Here is a 26,202-nt window from a genome sequence, read left to right on the forward strand (position 1 = left end):
ATGTTTTTAATAAAGACCTCCTTTTTTTACAGTCTACGTTTACTTTTACAATCTCATACCATAAATATCCATGCCAAACCAATCTTAAATCATGTCCCTCCAATTCTAAATATCTTCTATTCTCTAATACAATCCACTGTTTCAGCCAAATTAAACTTACCGCCTCAAAGTACAATTTTAGATCTTGCATCCCTAATCCTCCTCTTTCTCCTGAATCTGTTAGTATTTTTATTTTAATTCTTGTTGGTTTTTTGCCAGCCCATTTAAATTTAGACAGTTCTTTTTGTCAGTTTAAAAGGGTAATATTTGAAAACAGTATTGGGGTAGTTTGGAGCAAATACATTAATTCTGGCAATCAATACATCATAATAGCTGAAATCTTTCCATTAATGATAATTTTATACCCTTCCATTTATTTAAGTCTTTCTTAATATTTCACTGTGTTATTCTCACAAAGGATGGAGACATACTGGATTGCAAAGGAGTATCTTTTTGTGTTGCAAACGGATGTTAAATTTCCTGGACTTTGAAAATCTCCCAGTTGCCACATGACCAGAAGGAGGAGGTGCCAGCCTGCAAGAGATACCCTTCCACACCATCTGAACGAAGAACAAAAACAGCAGAATGCAGGCCTATGACTAACATCTTCTACTTTTTTTCTGTCCTGTATGATTTTTTTAACACCTTGTCTGATGAAGAAGCCAGTGGCGCTTCGAAAGCTTGCAACATGTATATTGTGCATTTTGGTTGTCCCACCTAAGGTATCACTGTTTGGTGGATTTTTGATGTTATTGGATCTCCCATTCTTGTCTCTTACATCAATCTTCCTCATTTGGAGCAGCATGAATGTCTTATTCTGCTTATATGCATGCTCACTGACCATGCTATCAAAGGTATTATGAAAATTTATCAGTAAGATATGAGACACTTGTGCCTTGCTGATCCTCTTTCTGCTATTTCCTTCCCTAAAATTGCAAAAGAAAAAAGGTGAGGATGATATTACCATTTGGGGCAAGGCTTTCCCATCTCAGAATTCATGAATGATCTGTGTAACTAGCAAAGAAATGTAAAACCACTCTGTAAGGCTGTATAATGTAGAACTATTAGAAAGCACTTTTAAAAGATTCTTAATTTGCCTCTTTGTCTTTATGCTTAACTTTAATAAAACTTCTTAACTGCAACTTAAGGGTGACTATGTACTCTCTCTTGTGTGACAATTCAATGGTGAAGGGTCTGGAAACCATGCCCTACGAGGAACAACTTAGGGAGCTGGGGATGTTTTGCCTGGAGAAGAGAAGGTTAAGAGGTGATATGATAGCCCTGCTTAAATACTTAAAGGGATGCCATACTGAGGAGGGAGCAAGCTTGTTTTCTGCTGCTCCAGAGACTAGGACCCGGAACAATGGGTGCAAGCTACAGGAAAAGAAATTCCACCTCAACATTTGGAGGCACTTCCTGACAGTCAGGGTTGTTTGACAGTGGAACACACTCCCTCGGAGAGTGGTAGAGTTTCCCTCCTTGGAGGTCTTTAAACAGAGGCTGGTTGGCCATCTATCGGGTATACTTTGTGATTTCCTGCATGGCATGGGGTTGGACTGTATGGCCCTTGTGGTCTCTTCCAACTCTATTATTCTATGATTCTATGACCTAAAGCAGGAGTGGACAACCCTCACAGGATAGGTGTATGTCTGCAATGCCCCAAGGAATATGGGACACTCACCAATTTGGAATTTCTTTTGCATTGAAAAGCCCCTGGGTGTGTGAAGGGCAATTTTGTGACTTTTGGCCCTCCCTGGCCTTTTGTGGTCCAAGAGTGTCTCCCCCCACCCCCCACCCAACAGGAAGTTATCTGGCAGTATGTTAGTCCAAAACTTCCAGAGGAGGTAACAAAATTACACTCCATAGAGAGATGTTTCAAGTATAAACATTTGTGTGGCCCTGGGACCAACCTGGCCTAAAGGGGGACACAAAGAAAATAAGAGTGGACTCTACTGACATGTGATGGAGTGAGTGCCCTCCTTCCAGGTAAAATCCATAGCCTATGGATTCCCCCTTTGCTTCTGTTCCAGGTTTGATGAAAGAAGCAGCAATGGCAAAATTAATGTTAAGTCAGCATCATGTCCTACACTGTATGGCACATGATGCTTTGGTTCTCTACAGATGTTTCTTTGGAAGGACATCTTCAGAAGACTGTATTCTACAATCCAGAATCACATGATTCTGTCCAAACCTGGCATATGTTTTTGCACTTTTAAACTTTGGATCTAAGGAGGAAAATAATTTCTGCTACTAAATGCTGTTTGTACTACACTTCCAAAGTCCAAGGTCAGTAGATTTAAACAATTCTTATCATCTAACAGTGGGGATTCATCAGTACTAAATGTTTTAACACCAAAAGGCTCAGAGTACTGCAGAGCTTAATGAAAAGCCATCTATCTGCAAGTTGCCATCTTGCTTCCCTATACATGTAATTTCTGCTACTATGGTTGTTATCTGATAGAATTACACTGACATTTATACAAATTCTTTTTTTTAAAAGACAGCATTGTATCTCAGATGAGAAAATATTTTCACCTGTATTTACAGGAGATTGAAATGTAGCTGTTGTGGTGTCTCCCACGTTTCTTTTGGATTCAAGCATCTGTCTTACTGTGCCAGCATTTCTATGAAATAAAGATTCGTGTTAGCTATAACAAGCGGTGGAGGTACAGAAATAAGTAGTATGACGCTGAGATCCCATTCAATTCTGGCAGACTATACTGCACTTTTGATGTGGTTCCATTAGATTTCACAGCATACAGCTGCTATTGGAGACCAGTTCTATTTCAGCACATATTTCTTAAAAGCCTGTCTCTGAGGGGTTCTGGGAGCCAAGGTATTATGGAGAAATGGCTTGGAAAATCACCTGTACCTCATCAACAAACTACTTTATGAACCTCCCCTCACAGCATTTTGACTTCAACAGCCTCTTAGGACCAAGTTCTGGAGAAATTGATGGGTTGAGACATGAGCTGGCCTCTCTGGTGGGAGGTGCATGTCAGGTGGCCACCTCCTCCTCCTGCATGCCTGTACAGTAGGTAAGGGCCACCTGCTATTTATTCTCCACTGTTTTTCCACTTGCAAAGACATAGCTTGAAGTCTTTCCTGCATGAAGACTGAGACAGTCTAACAGCTTGAGTAAGTTCACTGAGTAAGCAGTTTGACACTAATGTCCCCCGCTTATTCATTAGTCCTCCCCCACCCACATCCACTCCAGTGGATGCTTCAAACTGTCAATAGTATCAGACTCTATACCTGTAATGTTTTTGGCCCACAATTGACTGCAGGTAATTGAGACTGCAGAGAGCAAAACTGTGGATGGGGTGGGAGGCTACATTATATTTGGAGACCTTGGCTGATGGCAGATAATGAAAAACACAGATAAGAGTGGACTACTATACATGATTCTGGCCCAGGTGACCAGAGGGGGGCAAATGTTTTAAAGCTTCCAGGGTGTCTCATTTACAAGACCACTAGCTAGGCCATATTTATTTGCATTAAAAAGACCTAAGATGAATTCCTGAAAAATAAGGGGGAAAAACATTCTGGGCTCTAAGAACTCATATTCTACACAGGCAACTTCCTACCTACATGAGAATACATGAACAGACTCATGCTTTTAACAGCAGAAGACAAGAACCGTTCACAATAGTCAAGTTATGAAAAATATCATCCACAATATACATTATACAATGAGTTGATGTACTGGTAGTCTAGCCATCCAGACTGGGGCTCCCATGGACCATCCCATTCCATATTAGCCAACCGTGGTGTGGACCTGTGGGTATGCTGATATGGGTGTGCATGCATCACTGCCCATTAACTTTGAATTTCTGGGTTTGAATTTCTGCATTTTTTCCTTCTGTGGTGGGCTTGGAACCAACCCCCTCCCTTGCGGATGGAAAGGACCCACTGTATTTTTATGGAATTTTTCATAAGAATTAATTTCCACAAAAGGAACAATTTTCAAAGCTTACCGATATTGCACACTGTTGATACCACTTGTGTCGCCAGCTGCTTTTCCTGGGGAATGGGCCATGTTTTGTGGATTCTACAAAGTGATGTAAATTAGGTGAGTTCTATGTTTTAAAAGTTGTAGTTCATACATGATTATTCCATCCACTAGGCACATGTTTATGCTTTTAGAAATTCAAAAGCACATTCATTATATAATATGGTTTGCTCTTCTCCTGATGCCTCTAATACTGAAACCCTATACGTATAAAAATGCTGGTCTATCTATCTACAAATTTATAACGACCCTGCTTTTTCACACTGCACCATGCAACGACACAGAATAACTTTCAGCTGAAAAAAATGTTAAGACAACAGATCTTTTTTTTCTAACTACAAGTTTCCAACTAAAAGTTAAGAAAAAAATCAGACACTTCTTAAAAGAGAGGTCTTTGCTCTGATTTATGAGTCACAGGACATGAAGTATGTCAGAACTGTGAAATATTCAACTTTCCCCTGGTAACACCCAGTGCCAGAAGACCTTTACTTTGGGCACTCAACTCCTAAAATGTTCGCCATCAATAATGTGGGTTATTTTATGTACCGCATGCCTTAAATTATTAGGTGAAGATTTTTTTAGATAACAACTAGATTAATTACAGAGTTTGAAGTAATTATGGTTTATTTTTAATTCTGTGTTAGCATCAACGGCAGGATATCTTGCCCTGTTCCTCCTGCCCAATTTCTGGCAAGAAAATTAGTCATTAACTATCTAAGGCTAAACATCTACTAAGCCGTTCACTAAGAAGCTACTCTGATGATGATGATGATGATAATAATAATAATAATAATAATAATAATAGGATTTATTTATATGCCGCCCAATCACTGGGAATCCGGGCGGCTTTACAACAGAGGGGATAATAGACTGTTATGGTGAAGTAAGTGAAGATGTTCTGTCTCATTATTTGAGAAAAATCCTCCACTTGTTTAATCCTTTGAACCAAAGGACAGGCTGCTTACCTGAACTGAGGATTTAGGCTGGAAGCAGTTCTGTTAGGAATGTGGGGAGTGGGTGTGGCTACCATTAAAAACCTTATGTAATAGCTCTAGAAGATTCCGAATGATGCACTGCTCAGGCACAGATAACCTATTTCTTTGAGTCACAGAAACAACAAAGAACTAAACTGTTTCCAATATGTTTACCAAATTAATACATACACATTCCCATTGCTAAATGCATTATGTAGCCAACTAGTATTTTGAACAGGAGTATTTTTCATCATGAAAGTATGTGAACTAGCAGCAAGAGAATTATTTGTAACAATAAATCAGAAAAGTAATCAAAAACTCAATTCTTACTTCAGACTTTTTTTTTGAGTCTTCTCTGGCTGCTCCAAACCTTTTTGTCAGTCTTGCAATTTTAGCCTTTAAATAAGGGGGAAATAGCATGGAAGTGAAACAGATTCTCAATAAATCTTTGATTTGTTTAATTTATTGGGTTAGTAAAGCCTAGTATTGTCAAAACAATAAGATTTTGGAATAGTAAAACAAAAATGAACATGTACTCTCAAGCTAAATACATTGCTTTATAATTATTAAGGAACCATCATTTATAGAACTGTGCAAAACTTACTGCACTATATAAATGAACAACAACAACAATAATAACAATAACAACTATCAATACACAGTATCTTTAATTTTAATACACAGGAATACAAATCCTATGAATTTCATACCCAGCACCTTTAGAGACAGTAGTGAATTTGCCATGGTTAACAAAGTCAAGTCTTCTTTATTATCAAGGCTGCCTAAAAAGGATGAAATGTCAATTACACCTTCTGTCCTGATTAAGGAAGTAGCTTACTAAGAACCAATCTAAAGTCTTTACAAAATGTCCACTGCAGCTGTGTCTCTACATATAGTTTTATCTACAATAGCCTTTCATTCTTGTTTCCACAGCCTAAAAGTGTAAAAAGCAGAGGAAATGCTTTTCATATTAGTGCCTTTCATATAAAATACAATTTTCTATGCCATGACTGGATGTACAAAAATAAAGGAACAGCAAAATCCTAAAAATAGTATTTCTGCCATATTTTTAGCAACCAATATTTTTTTAACAAACTTATTTGCAACCACAATCCAATGGTCCCAATGGATGCCTTTTAACGAGGCTTTATCGATTCCTGAGACAAGATACTGGACCTCCCAGAGAGTGTAAAAATCCTAGGGTAAAAGGACTGTTTCAAATAAGCCCAAACACAGATTTCATTAATCCATTTTACTGTGTCTTCAAGTTGTTTCCAACTTATGGCAACCCTAAGACGAACATTTTCTTGGTAAGATTTGTTTAGAGGGGGTTGCCTTTACTTTCCTCTGAAAATGAGAGTGTGACTTGCCAAGGGCACTCAGTGGGTTTCCATGGCCGAGCTGGAGTTCAAATCTTGGTGTCCAGAATCCTAGTACAATGCCCAAACCACTATGCCACACTCTCTAATACATACATACCAGATATTTAAATGAAGCAAAATTTTCAAATCCAGTGGGATAGACTTTCACTATACCAAATATAAGGCTATATATATACAGTCATCCCTCCATATTTGCGGCTTTGATATTTGCGGATTTGATTATTCACGGATTTCATTAATATGTTCTCTCTAGGACTGTCTAGGTCCTCCAGTCCAACTCTGTGGTCAACTTTAACTAAAAGTTGCACTGAAAGACCATTTGTAGCTACTCCAGTGCCATTCTATGGTCAGTGTATGGTGGACATTGACCATAGACTTGCACTGGAGGACCCAGAGATTCCTAGAGAGGTGTCCTCTCAGGTAAAAACAATGTTTTCGTTATTTGCGTTTTTTTCATATTCACGGGGGTCTTGTTCCCCTAACCCTAGCGAATATGGAGGGACAACTGTAGTTTACTTTCTATTACAAGTTGAATAAACATCCCACCTTCTCCTTGTACATCAGCCAAGGTGGCTTTAACCCCCTTTTCAAACATTTTCTTCCAACGATCTATTTGACATATTTGACACACACCAACTATTATCTGATACTGTTTGGTCCAGTGAGAATTTCTTTTAAAAGTGGTCTTATCTCTGCACTGGAGACATGTGTCATCTGCATGCCCCGCCCCCAGAATGGCCAGAAGCCGCTCTTTCCAGCTCATCTATTTCAAGCTTAAAACTTCTTTAATTAACATGGGCACCGACATTCCAGTTACATTTGTGGTGTCTCTGAATGCTTCTTAACTTAAGAATCTGAACTATTAGTTTAATGTTCCATGAAAAAGAAACAATTTTTAACTTGCAAGCCATTTCTAATCTTGCTGTTAAGCAAGGAAAAATAAATTTTTATGTAGGAAAAACAATACTGTATTTTCCAGAAACTCAGTACTGTTGAAAATTCCACCTTTTCCTCCATTGGCAATAAAATTCCATTTCAGAGAAAATTTCTACTTGAAAATGAATAATCTGTGGGCAGAACCAGAGTGCCTAATTATATCTGCAGCATCTGAAATCACTGCTTATATATATTCAAGAATAACTGTGCTGTCCATACAGCAAAATAAAACAAAATCCAAAACCCACAAAGGAGTGATACTCTTATTGGCCAACAAAAAACACATAATGCAAACTTTTGAAGCTCTATTGTCTTCTTCATCAGGAGCAATATGTTAAAAATCATACAGGAGGAATACAAATGACTGTTGTAGGCCTGGGGCACCGAAACTGTTACTTTTCTTTCTCCTGTATGATTTTTAACATCTTTTGCCTGATGAACAAGCCAGTGGAGCACTGGAAGCTTGTATTATGCGTTTTGTGCATTTTGACTGGCCAATAAATGTATAGCTCTTTTGTAGATTTTAATTTTGTTTTATTCTGCTTATATAGTTTAGCTTAATTGGAGTATAGTATCACAAAACTACCTTAATAAAATGCTCTGTAACTTTTGTTAAAACTGAGTGCACTGAGTCCCTTCAACTGAGCCATGTAAGTCCAGGCCAATTCATCAGTGAAAAAACTTTCTGTCATCTGGTTCTACTGCTCATGCAATCATGCCAAACGTAACTGTCTGTCCCTCCATCCAATTTATCATTCTCTCCACATGAACCTTATATCTGCTATATATTTGATGTCCAAGTGTCAGCCTGTCATGTGCAAACTGTAAAGAACTTACAGCTGCTTAACATGGGCTTCCTCAAAGAACTTTATCCAATGAAGGTCACTATGATGTTGGAAAAGATTCACAAATGGAACAGAAAATGAGTCTATTTTCAGAGATGCAACCTCCTCCCAGAATACTTGCCCATACCCCAGACCTAGTCAGAAGAACTGTGGAATCCTCTGGAATATATCTGGAAGTTGGACAGGGAGAAGGGGAATCCCATTAGCAGAAATCCATCAGTAGAACAGTCAGTATTGGATACAATGCTTTGTTTCATTTTTCCAGGTAGAAAACACAAAATGTTTTGACGTAAATAGAAAAACAAACACATAAAACAAAAGGGGGTACTACCGAGGAAAACATTATATCCATTATTAGGAATTGTACTTTTTAAATCTGGGGAAAAACGGGAAAACGATGTCATAAAGTCCTGAAAACATATGGTTACAAACCTGTAATTCAGTAAGCACTGTTTTATGTCTCTTGCTACATTCAATCTTCTCTACTCTGGTTTTCAAATCTGCTAGAGCTTTATCAAACACAGCACACTGTAGGGCAGTGAACTTCTCTTCTAGAAACTGATGGATGACCTGCAAAAATATAAACATTTATTGGTTATAATGCTAATTCACGTGAAGTATTGTGGTCATTATTACTCAAGACAACTGAACTCTTTTCTGCAATACAAGTATTATGATTCAATGAAGTCTGAATTTAAACCATAGATGGGCAACACATGATTCGTTGGATCACATGATACTCTTCTAGTTCTTTTTGAAACATCCAAAACCTCTGCTACACACCACTGAATTCAGGATTTTGATCATTTAGACTTACATTTAAACCAAGGCACTGTGGTCGTAAATAGCAATCCTTTTAATATACGTTACCCTTTTCTCTCAAAATGAACTGTAAAGAAAGTACTTTAAGAGAATGTGAGAGACTGCTGGCCTTTAAGGTCTCCAAAACCATTAGAAACATGGAAAGAGAATGAAAAGAAGTAAATATCACTGTTTAATTGAACTATTTTAACTTTTAGGGAGATTTTTACTAAAAATATTTAAAGTCTTGACAATAAATTTAATAACTGGGGCATGATCTAACACAATCATAGATACAATGTCAACTTTTGAAATTTGAGTTACAGCATTAGAGAAAACAAAAGTATCAGTTCTCAAATATATAATTTATATGGATAAAAGAATTGTATAAATTTTCACCACAGTGCTGTAAAATATCCACTGGGCAATTAAATCAAGTTGATCACCACCAAAGTACAAGTCACTGGAAAGCCACTCAAATGTATTGATAGTTGAAGTTGGTTTTTATTTTTGCTTTTTAAAATTCTATTAAATTTATATCACACATTTCTCCTCATGCACGACCCAAAGATACCATTAAAATTTCTTCCTCATATTCCCCTACACCATGCACTGCCAAGCTACTTTGGATCCCATTTTGGGAAAAAGGTTATGTTATAAATGCAAAACAAGGAGTATGTCCAACAAGTAATGATAAAGACTTTTTGATAACTGAATAAACATGATGAATATACATTTGTTCTTGCTACATCTTGTTCAGTAATTTTAGTGGAAAAAAATAACATGTCACTCACTTTCCCATACTTATGACTGCAAATTTATAAAATTATTATGTGTAAAAGAATCCACTCTTTTTAAAAGCATGACAAAAAAAAGCATCGCCTAAATTTGTATCATGCCCTTTTAAATTCCTTGTTGTTGTGTGCTTTCAAGTCTTTTCTGACCTATGGCAACCCTAAGGCAAACCTATTAAGAAGTTTTCTTTGCAATATTTGTTCAGAGGAGGTTTGCCACTGCCTTCCCCTGAGGCTGAGAGAGTGTGACTTGCCCAAGGTCAAACAATCCATTATTTAACTAATTCTATTGTTTTCTTCCTTTCTCAACTACCTTAAGTAACATGTTGTGCCTCTCTCAGAGATGCTAGCAGGGCTGGAGTGTTTGGGGAGAGATTCCTCTGCAGCTCAATTGGTGCCTCCTGAGCAATTTGCACAAAAGAACCGGCCTCCCTAGGTCTGGCAATCGATACTGAATGGCTGCTTCAGGCAACGTTGATTACTGTGAGAGGAATCCATACCAGCTCAGAGATTCTGCCCTGTTCTTAAGTACTCATCGACATATCCCCTGTTGGTTTTGGCTTCCCAGCTTTGGACTGATACCTTGGCTCTTAACTTCTGGACTGCTAATCAATCACACGGCTTCCTATTTTCCAAGTAAATTGTAAGATTAATGTTTCAAGCTTGCTGGTGTAACACCACTAGGTACTTGGATCACTGTCAGACAGCAGCAAATGGTACTGATGTTTAGCAAGGATAAAAACAGGGGTATGATCTCACTTCAGTCTTGCATGGTCTACTTTTTTGTTAAGCTCCATTGATGAGTTTAAAATTTGCATTTCACAAACTAAATCCAATTGCAGTTCCAAATACAACATACCCCAAGAATTAATGGGATTTACCAAGTGTTGAAGTATTCAATCATTGAGTCAATGGGTCTATTCTAGTCGGAAGGAGTAATTGGATCCAGGTCAATTACTGCATACTCAAGATCTCTACAAGATGACCTAAATTTTGGCTAAAATTTCAGATGCATCACAATATGGGAGTATACAGGGCTAGATAAATCCACCCCAGTTCAGTTAGATTTACATCATAGCTTATTGGCATAGTATTGTAGCCCTGAGCCGACATTCCCAGTCTTGGCTAGAATGCTAGCAACAAGCAGATACTAGATGGTCTACAGTTTATTCTGGCATAAAGGACAGTAAGAGAGGAATTTAGTTATTGGCTTAATTGCAACCAGACTAAATAATGATAATACAAAATATAAGAGAAGCCCAACATTGTTTTGACAGGATTGCTCGGAATGTGGTAACATCTCCATAACATTACATATGATTTGTGAAGTCAAAGGCTTTCAAGGCTGGAATCCATAGTTTTTTGTGGGGCTTTCAGGCTATGTGGCTGTTTTCTGGAAGAATTTATTCCTGATGTTTCACCCGTATCTGTGGCTGGCATCTTCAGATATGCCAGCCACAGATGCTGGCAAAACATCAGGAATAAACTCTTCCAGAACATGGCTACATAGCCTGAAAATCCCACAAAATTCCATATGATTTTTGCTTATTTACAGCATAACCTCAACTATTTGGCCCTCCTCAAAAAAGCATTCTGAAAAACAGGTTATTAAGAAAAAGCTAAGACTGTTTATATTAAAATCCAAAATACACACAATAGAAGAAGATAATCAACTCTACCTTTTCTAGCTTTTGGTGAACATCCCCTCTTGTTGTAATTTTTACTTCAAATTCTGCTTCATATTCTTCTTCCGTATATCGACGACGCTTTGAATGGACACTATCCATATCTTCTGACTTGGAACGCTTTCTTCTTGATGCTTCACCTAAAATTTATGCATTTTTATTAAATTTAAAATACTTCAGCTGCCTACTTAATAATGCAATCTTCAGAAGGTGGTTTCCATGACAAAAATAAAGTATCAAAGCATCTTATCATAATGAATGTTAGAAAGAAGGATATTGCAAACTAGCAGTTAAGTAATCCTGCAGTAAGTAACAGAAATCAGATCTGAAATAGGAAGGACATCTATTATATAAATTTTAACATATACGTTCGCTAAAATTAAACTAGACATAAAATAATGACGGCAAGCTTAGCTAAGAAAGATATTACAATTAGTCTGCGCCATACATGCATATATGTTTCACTTCCATGGCTTTCAGCATATGCTGAAACCACAGGAGAATCTAATGAATGGCGCATGCGACTGTGGCGCGAGCGCTGCATGCACGCACCACATTATTTTCAATGGGGCGCAAACATACGTAATTTCCCCCCTACACGGGGGGAGTTCCAGAACGGATCCCCCCACGTAAGGGAACGGACTACTGTACCCGTATGTGGGATTAGACACGGTACAGGGATATATTGCTGGGGAGAATAGTAGCATCAAGCAGACTAAATATGATACTTTCATGTAACCTGGTGTGGTTTTTTAGTTTTTGTTTAACATTTATCAATAAAAATTGTATATGTGACACACAAATAATAGCTTGAAGACATATTACTGGAGCCATCTGGTAAATCTACAGTGCTATATAAAGTATAATAATAATAATAATTGGTTTTGTTGTCATAACCTATCCATTCTGTCATTAACTATCAACTTGACATAGAGATACTTTATCAAAGTACAAAAGTACTTTGCGTTGTGGTCTTGCATAATCTGTAGAATCAACAGCAAAGTGACAGCTAAGGCTGCTGTCACATTGATAAATAAAACAAATTGACACCACTTTAAACTTCCATGGCTCAGTGCTATGGAATTCTGGGATTTGAAGTTTGGTATGGCACCAGGACTCTTCACTGCAGAAGGCTAAATATCTCACAAAACTACAAATCTTAGAATTCCATTGCATTAAGTGGTGACAAACTGCCTTATTTCTGCAGTGTGGCAGCAGCCTGAGAAATCTGAAAACTAGAGGAACCAACTTTGCCCCCTTAGCAAGCCTTCCATGTGCCACCAAAAGCAATAAGCACACATACCCAACACTGAATAGCCATTTCATGGTTGATGGAGAACACGAGAAGCCTCTGGCTATGCCCCTTAGGCAGGTACAGACCAGTGACATCAGATGGCAAAATATGCCATTTGCATCTGACTATGAGGAATAGCCAAACACTTCTCTAATCCCTCTCCCTGCTCTAAAGCAGCTACAGAATGGCTGTTGGGGGGGGGGTGTAATGCAGCAAAACTGTGAGTTCTCAGGCATTCTGCTGGGCAATATAGGAACCTGCCCAATACTTACTTCTTAGGTATGAAGAAATATTTAAATTTCTAGACAAAAAGGAAACAAAACTGCTCAGCAATTACCTATGAATCTTCAGGACAACTGCAGAGGACAGGGACTGGCTTAGAGCCATTAAACATTTATAACAACTACTGGGGCAATGGTGATGGAGATAAATATCATGAGGCAATATATACCTTTCTGCAATATACAGAAATGCTTCAGTGGGAAAGAAAGCTAGAAAGATTCACTTTTTTTACCCCACTCCCACCTGAATGAATCCCACTTGCTATATAGGTATCAGTCTGGGGATGACAGGGTGTACTCAGCCTAAGCCTGTTGGCTTGCTGAAAAGCACTGCTACAAACAACAGTAAGGGAAAGTTGTGCAGTGGAAAGGACTCCTCCTTACATTCTGTACTATCAAGTTCTTGTTTCAGGGTGGCTAGCGGGACCAATGCTATTTGTGGCAGGGTTACACTAATGTTTTGCTGAAAGTTCCACTGACCTATAATACAGTATGACCCCTTGCATCCACAGGGATCAGTTTCCATGGTTATGGCCCATAAGTGAAAAACAGCAGTTATCACTGAATGCTATATTTCCACTGAATGTTGATGACAGAGTCACCTTGGAGGACACCTTCAGATTCCTGACCTTTTACTCCCTGGACGCAGGTAAGGGAAATCATGGTTACCAGATACAAGGATCATATTGTACTTTCAAACAGAGATTAAAAGAAAAGTGCAATTTAATTCCTTCCAAAATACGATTCTGTCACATTTTGGAAGGAATTAAGTATGCCTGCCATACATACTTCTTTCTGGAGGTTTCTCTTCCTCATTGTGCTCTTTTTCTTCCACTTTGTTCAATTCTTTTTCATTTTTCTCTTCTTTATCTTCTATGAGAAAGACAAAACATTTAATCTTATTTAGCAAAATCTCTCCAATATGTTTTAAAGAGATTTTCACAGGTACTTCTATGGCTGTATACATACACAGGCAGCTAACCAAGAGAAATAAACCTTTTAGTTCAAAAATCCAAAGATATCAAACATTTATATTTTAACCCACAACATTTGATGAACACACAAATGTATTTAATTATACTATATTTAAAATTAAAAATGCTGACTTAACCACTGAGTTAATTATACATTTGTTTTTGAATTTCAGGTCTCTACTTAAAAACTTGCATGTTTTAGCAAGATAGGATTTGAGTTATATTTATTTTAGCATTTGGAAAAGGATAAAATTAAAGGTGTATTTGCCACTTCAAACAAAGATTTGTGGAATTTTTATTCAGTACAGCTCATTTCTAACTCAGAAGAGTTCTGTGACATCATGAAGTAGAGATAACTAGGAACACAGGTCACATAGATACAGGATTCACTTAGGTTATATATTTCGAAATGCCCAAATTTCTTTGAGAGTAACAAATTTTATAGCTGGCTATAATGTACTGAATTTTTTGGGTAGAAGCCAAAGCTAAGGAACAGTAATTCCACTTGGTTAGCTGGATCTCTGTTTAAATATGTAACAAAAGCAGCAGTGGTTGCTGGAATCACTGGTCACAGAGTGAAACTGTCTTACTCTTATGCTTATTGGTGTTTGTTTTTTTTTTAAAAGAACACCCTGTATTGAGTGAGTTGTGGGGCATTTTCTGAACTTAAGGAGAAACTGAATGTACTATGAATTATACAATGTATTAAGAGACAGCTATGTTTAGTGTCAGGATCAGAGCTAGAATTAGGAAATAATGTACATATCTAGTAATTCCTCACTTCAACAAGATTCAAATCTTCCCCTCAATAAGGCCAACCTAATGATAGCTAGAATCATTTCTGATAAGCTTAAACATGGTTCAATGAACAGCAAGGCCTTTTCCATCTCATTAAATTAGACTCATAAACTATTTCAATTTCCTTGTCATTAACATTGAATATATGTAAATCCTCTAGGATAATTATTTTTGTTTTCTTAATGTTCAGCAGAATGCCTGTTTTAGCCCTTTCTTCTTTGACTTTCTTTAGCAATTGTTTCAAGTGCTTGCTGTTTTCTGCTAGCATTATGGTGTCACTTGCATGATATTCCTTCTTCTGATCTTCACTCCTTTTCCTCCAAATCTAAACCTGGTCTACGTATGATGTTTTCTGCAGACAAGTTGAACAAATATGGTGATAGAATGCAGCCCTCTCTGGCCTCTTTCCAATTGGGAACCATTTTGTTTCATCGTGTTCTTTTCCAACAGCAGCCTCTTGTCCGGAGTACAGGTACTCACTACATCAGGACAATCAAATGTAATGGTACCCCATTTCTTTGAGAACAGTCCCTAGTTTTTCACAAAGACATTACAGTGGGACCTTTTTATCTGCTGCGGTTTGGTTCCAGGATCCCCTGTGGATAACAAAATCCGTGGATGTTCAAGTTCCATTAAATATAATGGCAGAGCAAAATGGAATGGTATCCCTTATATACAATGGAAAATCAAAGTTTGCTATTTGGAATTTATAACTTTTTTGAATATTTTCAAGCCATGGATAAAAAGGGCTGACTGTACTTTTCATGTTGACAGTACTTTCTGCTACAGTTTTAGCTAACTGTCATATATAAGGCTGGGATGTCCACTGGTGTGTTATCCCCAAGATATCAATGGAATTTGACAAGATGTATGAGAGTCTTGAAGGACCATCTTTCTGGCATTCCTGCCAAAATCCTACTTTACTTTACTTTTTTGAGTTGGTTAATTGATACAGCTTCTCAAGAGAACATGCCAGAGCTTCAAGATCAGGGGAAGGCTTCTTCTTGGTCCTGTCAACATCAAAGGCTCGCTTGGTGAGGGCACGAAAGAGCACTTTCTCAGGGGCTGCTCCCATACTCTGGAATGCCCTTTTACAGGAGGCTGGGCCTGGCCTTCTCCTTGCTTTTCTTTTGCTGGAAAGCAAATATGTTTCCCTTCAAGCAGGCTTTTATAACATAATCACTCTCAGTGAGGCTTCTTATTGAGATGTGTGCTGTTTTATTTATATTTTTAACTTCTGTATTTTTAAACATAATTTTATACTGTTTAAATTAAATTATTTTAATTGTTTTTTTAAAAACAGTATTAGTAGGTTTTAACCACTTTTATTTGTGAGCTGCCTTGGGTACCACTCCAGGAGAAAAGTGGCATATTATGTTAATAAATAAAAGTGGCCTGTCCTGTTATGTATAATTTTGATAATCCCTTTGGTTTATTTGAGAAGTAATGATATTGAAGCATACAGAAAAACAAAATCAGGGCAGGAGAACTCTGTATATATACATCAGCACTATGAGCTTATTGGCAAGCATACTCTACAGCTGTGATCCTAGGAAAGGGTTACTTTGTCAATGTGTTTTCAGCACATGATCCAATTTTAATGGTTCAGAATCTTTTACAGATGGTTCCACAAATGAGAAATAAAGGAAACTTCTAATGAATGTTATAAAATGTTTCCTAAACAGTTTGAAGGTACGTATGTTGAGAAATCTTGTAGCACTTTTGAGATTAAGAGGAAAAAAATTGTCAACGTGTGCTTTCAGAGACAAGTCTACTTTGTCAGATGCAATTTTGAGGATAATTCACTTGTATCTGCCTTGACTTAGACACAAGTATTTCTCCAATATAGTCAGAGGCTTTAGCTATACAGCATAAAATTCAGTTATGGCTTGTAAACAGTGTCTGGAGAAGCGAGGTCTACCACACGTTAGTCTGGCCTCTTCCCCTTATGACATGAGCAACTTGACTAGTTAGTTGGGTCCAAAAAGAAGAGAATGTATCTTTGTGAAAGGAGCAGTCCAAGACACCACACAAAAGGCTACTCCTAAAAGAATCTCTCTGGGCCGCCTCAAACTCTCTTTGGCCAGATTCATGAGCATGCAATAACTGTTCAGGTTCTGGCATTCTGTTTAGGAGTGTTGACTCATCAAGCTTTGACAACGAAAGCCTAAGTGACGAAGTGGATTAGAGTAATCTTCACAAGTAGGACTAAGTACACCAGTTGTAACCTCTTTTTAGACAAAGACAGCCGAGCCATTGTTATCTCTGTGTTAGTAAATCAAGACTAGAAGACGTAATGGGTGGCAGATATGGTGTCTTTGCTCAGGAAACAAGGCATTCCTTTTATTTTATTTTTCTGTGATACAATTTTTTAAGATTAACCTTTACCACAATCTAATATGCAATCAAAGATAAAGAAACCATGGGGAGGGGGATGGAAAAAAGAACAAAAATTAAAGGAAAAAAGCAAGAGAGAGAGAGAGAGAGAATACACCTAGAATAGAATCGAATCTTTATTACGGTCATAGACCAGCACAGATAAACAGGGAGATACAGAATAAAAGAAGGTAAAAACACAGCCTAAAAACAGTATTTAAAGTATCCTTTCAGATTCCAGTATAGCAAGACAAGATTAACACTAGTGTGCTGTGGAGCTCATTGTCTGGCAAATTTTAACTGTAGCTGCACAAAATCTGGCAACATGTTGTATTGAGGTTGATATATGAAAGCAGCAGAGAAGTATCAAATTGACTGGTGTGTACTTGGTATTTATGCAATAAAGGTGAAATAAGGCTGTGGCAGATGTCCCTGTAGTATGAGTGCTATTAGTATATTAGTAAGTATATATTATTACTATTAGAATAGTACATGCCCTGTTGTCTCTCCTTGGCCAGAGTCACAGGGGCATAGTTTGTCTGAGAAGGGGATCTTCTTATATCAGCCTTCAAGGACAGCTGAGGGAAGGGCATGAGATCATGCCAAAGTAAAGGCTGTCCGACGTTTAGCTACTTTGAGTTTTGCTAAGTACGCCACAGGTGATGCCAAATATCTATTGAAGTCACTAGCAATAAAATTTGGGGCGTTAACTAGATCTAATAGCCACTCTATATCTACCACCCGTTGTTTGATAGTTGCTCTAGCCTTTTCATATCCCAAGTCAAGCTGAAGATCTGGAGAAAAGCCCAGTGAAGACATTTTACTCATCACCATTTGTTTCCACATACATCGGAAATCATCAATGAGGGTTAGTGGAGCACGGCTGGTGGGGAAGACGGATAGTCTAAGCCAGTAACTGAGTATAGTCACCCACACTCTGGCCTCCAATTTCATAAAGCCCGACTCCAGTCTCAGAGTTGCATCAGAGACACGTTGGAGCTTGGAATGCTGATCTTAGTCATTTGGATTGTACAACTTCTATTGGTACAGAGTTGGGGAGGGGCCCCAGTTGGGATCCATAAAGCAGTTGTGGAATTGATTTGGCCTTGAAATGTTTGAGTGCTACCAGTATATAATCCTCATCATAAGAAATCTGAGCATGGTTGAGGTCCACTGTGTGTTACCAGCAGCATACTCTCCATGCGCTTTCCTACTAGAAGTAATGTGAAAGATTACCCCCAGATAACTGAAACAGGAGACCTGTTCGAACTTGTGGCTATTTATACCCCAGTTATGGTTCTTGGGGCTTTTAGGAAATGCCACGATTTTAGGTTTTTTTAAATAGTTGTGTACTAGCTGGCCCTCTCTGCATTGCTATATTAGTGCTCTTTTTATTTATTATTTATTTCCAGGAGTTATATCCTGCCTTTATCCTACAATGGGATTTTTGGACCAATGGATGTTCTTGAAAGTACTGCCGCATCATCTGCATAGGGCAGAGCTGAGATATGCCTTCCCTCCAGTTTCAGAGGATGGAAGTTGGTATTGTTGAGATGACCTGCCATGTCATTGATGTAAAAGTTGAACAAGAGTGGAGCTAGAATGCAACCTTGCTCTATGCTCTTCTCAGTGATAATGACATTGGTGAGATCAACTAATACAAAGTAGGGCTCTGCCCCCCAATCCTGATATAATGGGGGGAGGGGGGGAAGAGTTTTAAAAATTTTTCTACCATTACAGATCCAAATAAGTAATGCCACTAAAATTGCTAATAGCCATAGTCACATATTATTAAATCATTAGATTTCTTACTACTCAGAAAGTCCAAAATGGTTTCTAGTCTTTAAAAAGGTCTTCATTTGACTTCTCCTTTAGAACCCATGCTAATTTGGCTATTTAGGCTAACTCAGGATCCTTAATAATCCATTCTTCCATTGTCAGTGCTTTAGTGCATTTCCAAGTTTGAGCAAACAGTATTCTTGTTGCTATTCACATATATAGAAGAAATGATGTATATTTACTATCCAGTAATCTTTTCCCATAATGCCATAAAACAAAAGTCTTTCTGGTGACATTATAAAATTTATTTTTACAAACCTTCTTTATCTCAACAATTTGAAACGTTGTGTCCCACTTATGCTCCATCCCCAGCTTAAATCCCCTTAATCCAAAATGCTTGGGACCAGAATTGATTTTTATTTTTTAAAATTTTATTTTTGAATATTGGAATTGCTTATAAGTACATAATGGAATGTAGGAGCACTGTGCCTATAATAGAGGAAAATACTTTTGAGTGACAGGGAACACAGAGTGACATATATTCCATGGGACAGTGAGTCAGGAGCACATGGCATGATGCCAAGTTGCAGCAAGGTTGCATTATGCTATGTGGCACTGAGTGAACCAACACACTATATAAGTGGACCAAGAGTGTGGGTTAGTTGGAGTGGTTTGGAGAAACAGTATTTGATTGGAAGTGTTGGGGAGTCAGTGTATGTAAATATTGTTGTAGGAAATCACCAGTTCACTTGCACCTCCAATCGCCAGTCAAAGTAAGGGTACGTCTTGTACTTGGTCTTGTAAGACTAAAGCTGTTGACCCTGGCAGAGCAGACTAGGTTGTTTTATAGTCCCACTCAAGACCAGAAGGCCAAACTGTTGAAACAAGCCAGGGAATAACACTACCAATTCCACTTTGGGTTAAATCCGTGCTGCAAAAGACCACATTACTTGTCAAGAGTCATTCCTCTTCTGCCTAAAATGATTATGTTGGATTTATCACAGGTTTCGTCAGGTATTTCTATAATGAAATCCCACCTAGAATGTTGGTAAACATGAATCTAGCTCCTCTGCAGATGATATCTGTTCCTTTATGGAACAGTTGTTTTGGGGGAGGCATATATCTTTTTAAGAAAGCAGTAATCTTTGCTGCTAAAGAACAAGAAAACTGTAGCATCCAGTCACTAATGTGCCTTTGGGATACAGACATTTTTTGCTGATATTGTGTTAAATAAGGTTATGATGTTTCATTTCTTAATTTTTTGTGAAATAATTTTTAGTACAAGGCTCTGAAATATGAATATGGTAGTACACTGTGAGTAACCCTTATCTGGAATTCCAACCTCCGAACTACTTCAAAATCCAAATCTTTTTGAGCTAAGACACAAATAGTGTAGTATAGACCTTAGGAATATGATATGCAAAAACAGATGCAAGGATCTATCAAATGCAGGAATCCACTCCTCCCCACATTTCACAGATCCTCAGTTGCTCTCCAGCCTCAATGCATATATGCAAGTGTAGGTATTCCAAAATCAAAACAAACATACAAATAAAAAAACTGACATACAGAATATTTCTAATCCCAAGCATTCTGGATAGGGGATATTCAATTTAGATATAGAAGTCTTAAAAGTCTTAAGTTAAAGAAAATAGTAACCACTGTTCTATTTGTGGCAATGGGAAATCATTTCAATCACATTCAGACAATGTTAAAAGTACAGTTGTGCTAGGAGCCAGACAACAGGAATATAATCCTTTATTTCTCCTGTGTATCCCACACATATTTGATATTACTGATTACATGATCGTTCTAGGCTGTACAGAACCCAGAAGTTGTGGGTCAATTATGTGACCACATGGTCTCTGAAGATGTTGATATTCTGTCCCATGTTCCTTGGGAGTTCCATGATATACCCAATATTACTGAACATTTACAAAAGCACTGGACAAGACTTTCTGTTGGAATGCTATAACTGAATTTTTCAGTATGCGAGAACATAAAGTTCAATTTTCATTCTCTGTTTATCTCAGAGAATCTGGGAACCAGTACCAAAGCTCTTTAATGTACTAACTATAAATAAAGCCAAATCTATTCAACTTAGATAGAGAAATGGGTAGCCCTCCTTAACACATTTCCTGCCGTCAGGTTTACATACTGGGATATGCTCTTGCTTCTAAGTTTTAGTTCTTCATGTTCAGTGGTATCTATATCAGACTATTCATCAGTTCTATCTAAGATGCAAACAAATTCCTTTCGGGAGAACAGGGATGAACAGGTTGCTTACCTGTAACTGTGGTTCTTCGAGTGGCCAACTGTGTCCTCACACAATAGGGTTTTGTGCCTGCACAGAGACTCCACTTGGAAAACTGATAAGCTGAGCAGATTAGCAGGAAGCTCATCTACTGCTGTGTACTAAGCATGCCCAATCCCGCCAATCTAGCTCCACCTCCAGTTCAAGTCTGCCACAAGAATATGCCGGGACCTGACAGGGGAGGTAGGGCGGTTTCGTGCGAGGGCACAGATGACCACTTGAAGAACCACAGTTACAGGTAAGCAACCTGTTCTTCTTTTTCATGGTCTCTGTGCCTCACACAATAGGGTGACTAAAAAGGTTATCTGTGGCAGGTGGGAAGGTCACTGCAGAATAGAGGACAGCACATCCAAAACTGGCATCCCAATGAGACCTGGAATCAAGCTGGTAGTGCCAGACAAACATAGAAGGCTGAGAGCATGTAGCTTCTTTGCAGACATCAGGCAGAGGAACACCTCTGAGGAAGGCAGCAGATGAGGAGATGGCCCTAATTGAGCGTGGGCACACACCAACAAGAGGAGGGCATTTAGCAAGTTCATAAACCAAGAGAATGGTCTGTGCAATCCACTTTGAAAACTTTTGTGAAGAAACAGAATGGCCTTTCGTAGGTCCACCATAACAAACAACTTGCTGGTCAACCTGAACTCAGTGGAATGTTGAAAAGGCCAAAGCATGGTGGAGATGGACAGTGTGCAGAGTCTTTATCAGAGGTGTAGAAGGGTCTGGATAAAAGTGGGTAGCTCAATAACTTGAGAAAAGTGAAAAAGGGATACCATTTTCGGAAGGAAGGAGATGTTTGGTCTAAGGACCATCTTTTCTCCATGGAAGGTCAGGAAAGGCTCAGCAGAGCGTAGTGCAGACAATTCGGAAGATCTACTAGAGTAAGAGTCACAAGAAAGGCTACCTTAAAAGAAAGGAGCCCAAGGGAGGCTGTGTCAGGACCATGTTGAAACAGGTCCTGATAAAATGACAATGATGTGGTCACTAGGTGGAGCTGTTGTGCAAGTTATTTACAGCTCTAGTGTCAGTTATATATGTCAGCATTTAAACAGTGCATCATTGGAATGCTGATGCAACTGTCATTCTCAACTGTCACTGAGGGAGAGTGAGACAGTTGGTCCTTCTGAGAGTGTGTGTGTGTCAGTTATGACAGTTGGTGATAGAGTAACTGCCTCTCTGTTTGTTGTTATGGTTGCTTGGTTGGCAAAGTAACTTATTTATTAAAGCCCTCGTGAAGAGTGAAGGCTTGTTAGTGTCGTTATTTCTCAAGCCAGGAGCTCAAGGCTGTTTGCAGTGGTGAAGGAATTTTTCCTTCTTGACCTGAATACCTTTGCAGACATCTCTTCAAAATCCTTCTCCCTGGCGTCCTGTTGACGTGGTTCAACTCTGCAGGTGGCCGTGGTGGACACAGTGCGTCTTTCCACGCCCCAACAGGCTGATCCCATAGGCTCAAACGGGGGTATCATGAGTTGTGAGTACAAGCGAGAGTGACCATGATGGGGCCAGCGAATGTATGAGAGAGTAGAGATGACGAAGGCCCTTGAAGAATCTCTTGAGAATAGAGTAAGTGAAAAGTTTGGAAGATGGCAAACCAGGAGCTTGGTTAGCAACATGGCTGACAGATAAACCTTGTGAGTGGAAAGGGCCTGATCATGAAGGTAGAAGAGAAAATGCAGAGCTGTGGAGAGCTGAACAGGTGAGGAGGGCTCTGCTCTAGCCTTGGCAGTAAGGCGCCACTAGGATTGCATTGGATCCATCATCTTGGCCACAACCCTCGCCACTAGGGGAACAGGGGGAAAAGCATAAAAGAACTGGTGGCTTCAACTCAAGAGGAAGGCGTCTCCTAGTGACCTCTTCTCTTGGCCTGCTCTGGTGCAGAAAAATGGACACTGAGCATTCACCGGAGGTGTGAAAAGATCCAGTTGAGGGTCCTGCAATGGGACGTGAGGAGATGAAAGGCATCTGGTGACAAGGTCCACTCATGTTGCAGGGTGTTGTTTCGACTCAGAGTCTGCCAGGACATTGTTTTTGCCTGCAAGGTGAACTGCTACTGGAGGAATGGAATGGAGGTGACACTACCTTCAAAATTGGAGGACGAATCACAGAACACTGGAGAATGAGCGTCTCCTTGTTGATGTAACAGACTACCGTGGTGTTGTCTGTTATCACTTGGACCAAAGCCTTGATGACTGCTAGCACTGATGTGCATCTCCATCTCGGAAGGAGACCAATGGCCTTGAATACAAAGATCCTTGTAATGTGTGTCCCAGCCTGTCATAGAATGTCCATAGTCACCATCCTGGAAGGTTCTGGAAGTTAAAAGGGCATTCCCTTCAGAATGCTGGATGTGATTGACCACCAGTGGAGAGAGGCTCATACCTCCGGGAGAAGGGTGAGCCTCTTGGATTATCTGTTGTGAAGATGATCGAAAACAGAGAGAAATCACATTTGGACAGGACAAAACTTGAGCCGAGCTAAATAGGTCACAGCCTTGGTGGAGGTCATCAGGCCAAGCAGAGGTTGTATGTCCAAATGCTGAGGGGCGGCTGAGATGCAGAAAAGCTTGGAGGTGGGACCACAGAGCATCTGCTCTCTGAGTAGTAAGCAGGCGCAAGCCATGCCTGAGTCCAGAGAAGTCCCAATGTATTCTATCACTCTTGACAGTTTCCAGAATAGATTTTGAAAGGTTGACTGTGAGGCCTAGGTCATTGAGGAGAGATTGTTGTGGACATCCTGGAATTGTTGTGTACAGGAGGAAAACACCAGCAGCCAATTGTCGAGGTAGGGAAATATCTTGATTCCACATATCTGTAGATGAGAAATTACCACTGCCATGCACTCTGTGAACACTCTGGGAGTGGTGGAGATGCCAAAGGACAGGACGTTGTATTGATAGAGATCTCAGTCAACAGCAAAATGGCGGTGTCTGCAATGTTCAGGTCGAATAAGAATGTGAAAATAGGCATCTTTCAGATCGATAGACGCATACCTGTCTCCTTGGTGGAGAAAGAGGGTAATGGACTACAACGTCACCACTTTGAATTTGTGTGGAGTGATGTAGCTGTTCATGCTCCTGAGATCGAGGATAGGGTGAAGACTGCAGCCTCTTTTTGGCACTGTGAAATATTTGAAAAGTAACCATCCATCCTGCATCTGTCTGGCATGCGTTGGATGGGACCTTTGTTGAGAAGGGAGCAAATCTCCTCTTGTAGAGGATGGGAGGAGGGAGTAGAACAAAAGATGACAAGCGGTGGAGTACTTGTAAACTCTATGAATTAACCCAAACGGATGATGGTAAGAACCCAGGTGCCTGTGGTAATTTGGCACCAACTGTTGTGGAAGCAGTAGAGTTTGGAGGAATGACATGCTGACAGCAGTGGAATTGGCTGAAGGGGAGGTGATGTCCTGGAGGAGTAGCCATGGTTAGCGCTTCAGAGCCACAGCACCAGATATGACTTTGGCAGCACAATCTACAGAATGCCTGGCCAAGGTTATTTGCTGGTTAACAAGAGAAAGGGCCTCAGATTAAAAATCAAGAGCAACTGCACTTTGATCCTTTGAGAGATTAGGGATAAAGGAGGCCATACGATCCCATAGATTTTTTTGATAGGCTCCCATGCCAGCTTGCATGTTTCCCACTTTAGCAGAGAGAGCAGCTGAAGAATAAAAGCTTATCCCAAAAATGCCCAAGCATCGACCTTCTTTGTCCAAGGGGGCAGAGTGGGTTTTGCCAGAGGACTTGGAGGTGGACTCAACCACTAACGAATTTGGAGTGGGATGAGTGAAGAGGTATGGAGATGTGTCTGGTTGAACCTTAAAAGGCAGGTTTAACTCATGAAATATTCATGACATCAGAGAGGGAAGTCAGAATGAGAAGAAGAGCTGGAGACACAGGTCTGTTATCTACTATCTGAAAGATAGGATCTCTTGCCAGTTTGGGAGGGGTTTCAGCCTGTAAATACAAAGTCATGGCTATCTGTGCCACTACGTCTGAAAAGTCATACATCTTCAGTAGGTGAATGAGTGATGGTATCTTCCACTTCTTCCTGAGGTGACTCAATCAAAGGAGAAAGAGACTTAAGTGATGTCATAAGCTGATTGCCTATGTAGTCTGTTGTGGTATGGCAGGAGTGGCAAACTGTTGGAAAATAAATCCAGAGGAAAATGTTCAACGTGGGTGAAAGGTGACTGGGGTTACTATAGGTCACTTGCAGCCATGATGACTGTGCATTTGGGCTGTGCCGAGTTACAGGCTGTGACATCATCTTGGTTAGAAAGTGTTAAATCACCCTGCACAGGGGACATGTATATATGTTGCACACATCAGAAAGAGGCTGGGCTAAGTGGCCGCGTGGTGCCTATGTATATAAGGGAGGAGCCTCATTGTACATTGTGGCTTGTCAGTGTGATGGTGTGTCGGAGTGTCGTTGGTGTAATGAGAATAGCTTTGTTGGAGAAGACAAGCTTATACACATTGGAACTTCAAGTAAAGAGCCTCATTAAAAGATATCTGGTTAGAGTCTCTTTTGTCTGCTTCTGGAAGGGGAGATGAGTTCTCCCACCTGCACACAGCTCTGTATCGCTTTTCAGGTGGTCATCCTGGTGCAAAACTTCAGTGTGGTACAATGCACCCTGCGCTACAATGCTAACACAAACTGTATGGCCTGTGTGGTGAACGAAACAGATGTAATTTATTTAGGTGGTATTGACAAGACAATAGAGACACCCGAGGGAACAGGTGCTATCACAGAGGGACAAAGGCTGCTGGTGAGGGACAAAGACTGTTGGTGCCGAGGCCCAAGGTGATGAAGGTGGAGGACTAGAAACAATCACAATGGTTCTAGGTGGAGGTGAGCCCCCCCCCCCCGTCAGATTGATGTTCTCGATGGCATTCGGATTGAAGGTCCTCTAAATGTTG

At 39.5% G+C, this 26,202-nt stretch overlaps 1 protein-coding gene across 5 annotated transcripts in view; it reads right to left on the reverse strand.

Moving 5' to 3' along the window:
- ATF7IP (activating transcription factor 7 interacting protein) overlaps positions 1-26,202 on the reverse strand; it is a 171,147-nt gene that overhangs the window by 27,305 nt on the left and 117,640 nt on the right. For all 5 annotated transcript variants that reach the window (XM_089523787.1, XM_089523785.1, XM_089523783.1 and 2 more), the window contains 6 exons: positions 13,833-13,916; positions 11,463-11,608; positions 8,621-8,758; positions 5,356-5,421; positions 4,017-4,090; positions 2,575-2,663 (listed from right to left, as the gene is read on the reverse strand). In XM_089523787.1, the coding sequence (XP_089379913.1) occupies positions 2,575-2,663; positions 4,017-4,090; positions 5,356-5,421; positions 8,621-8,758; positions 11,463-11,608; positions 13,833-13,916 (597 nt within the window). The remainder of the gene's footprint in view (positions 1-2,574; positions 2,664-4,016; positions 4,091-5,355; positions 5,422-8,620; positions 8,759-11,462; positions 11,609-13,832; positions 13,917-26,202) is intronic.

Source organism: Sceloporus occidentalis, unplaced genomic scaffold (genome assembly GCF_023333645.1).
Source record: "Sceloporus occidentalis isolate IW3139 unplaced genomic scaffold, rSceOcc1.0.p SCAF_5, whole genome shotgun sequence".
Classification (NCBI taxonomy): domain Eukaryota; kingdom Metazoa; phylum Chordata; class Lepidosauria; order Squamata; family Phrynosomatidae; genus Sceloporus; species Sceloporus occidentalis.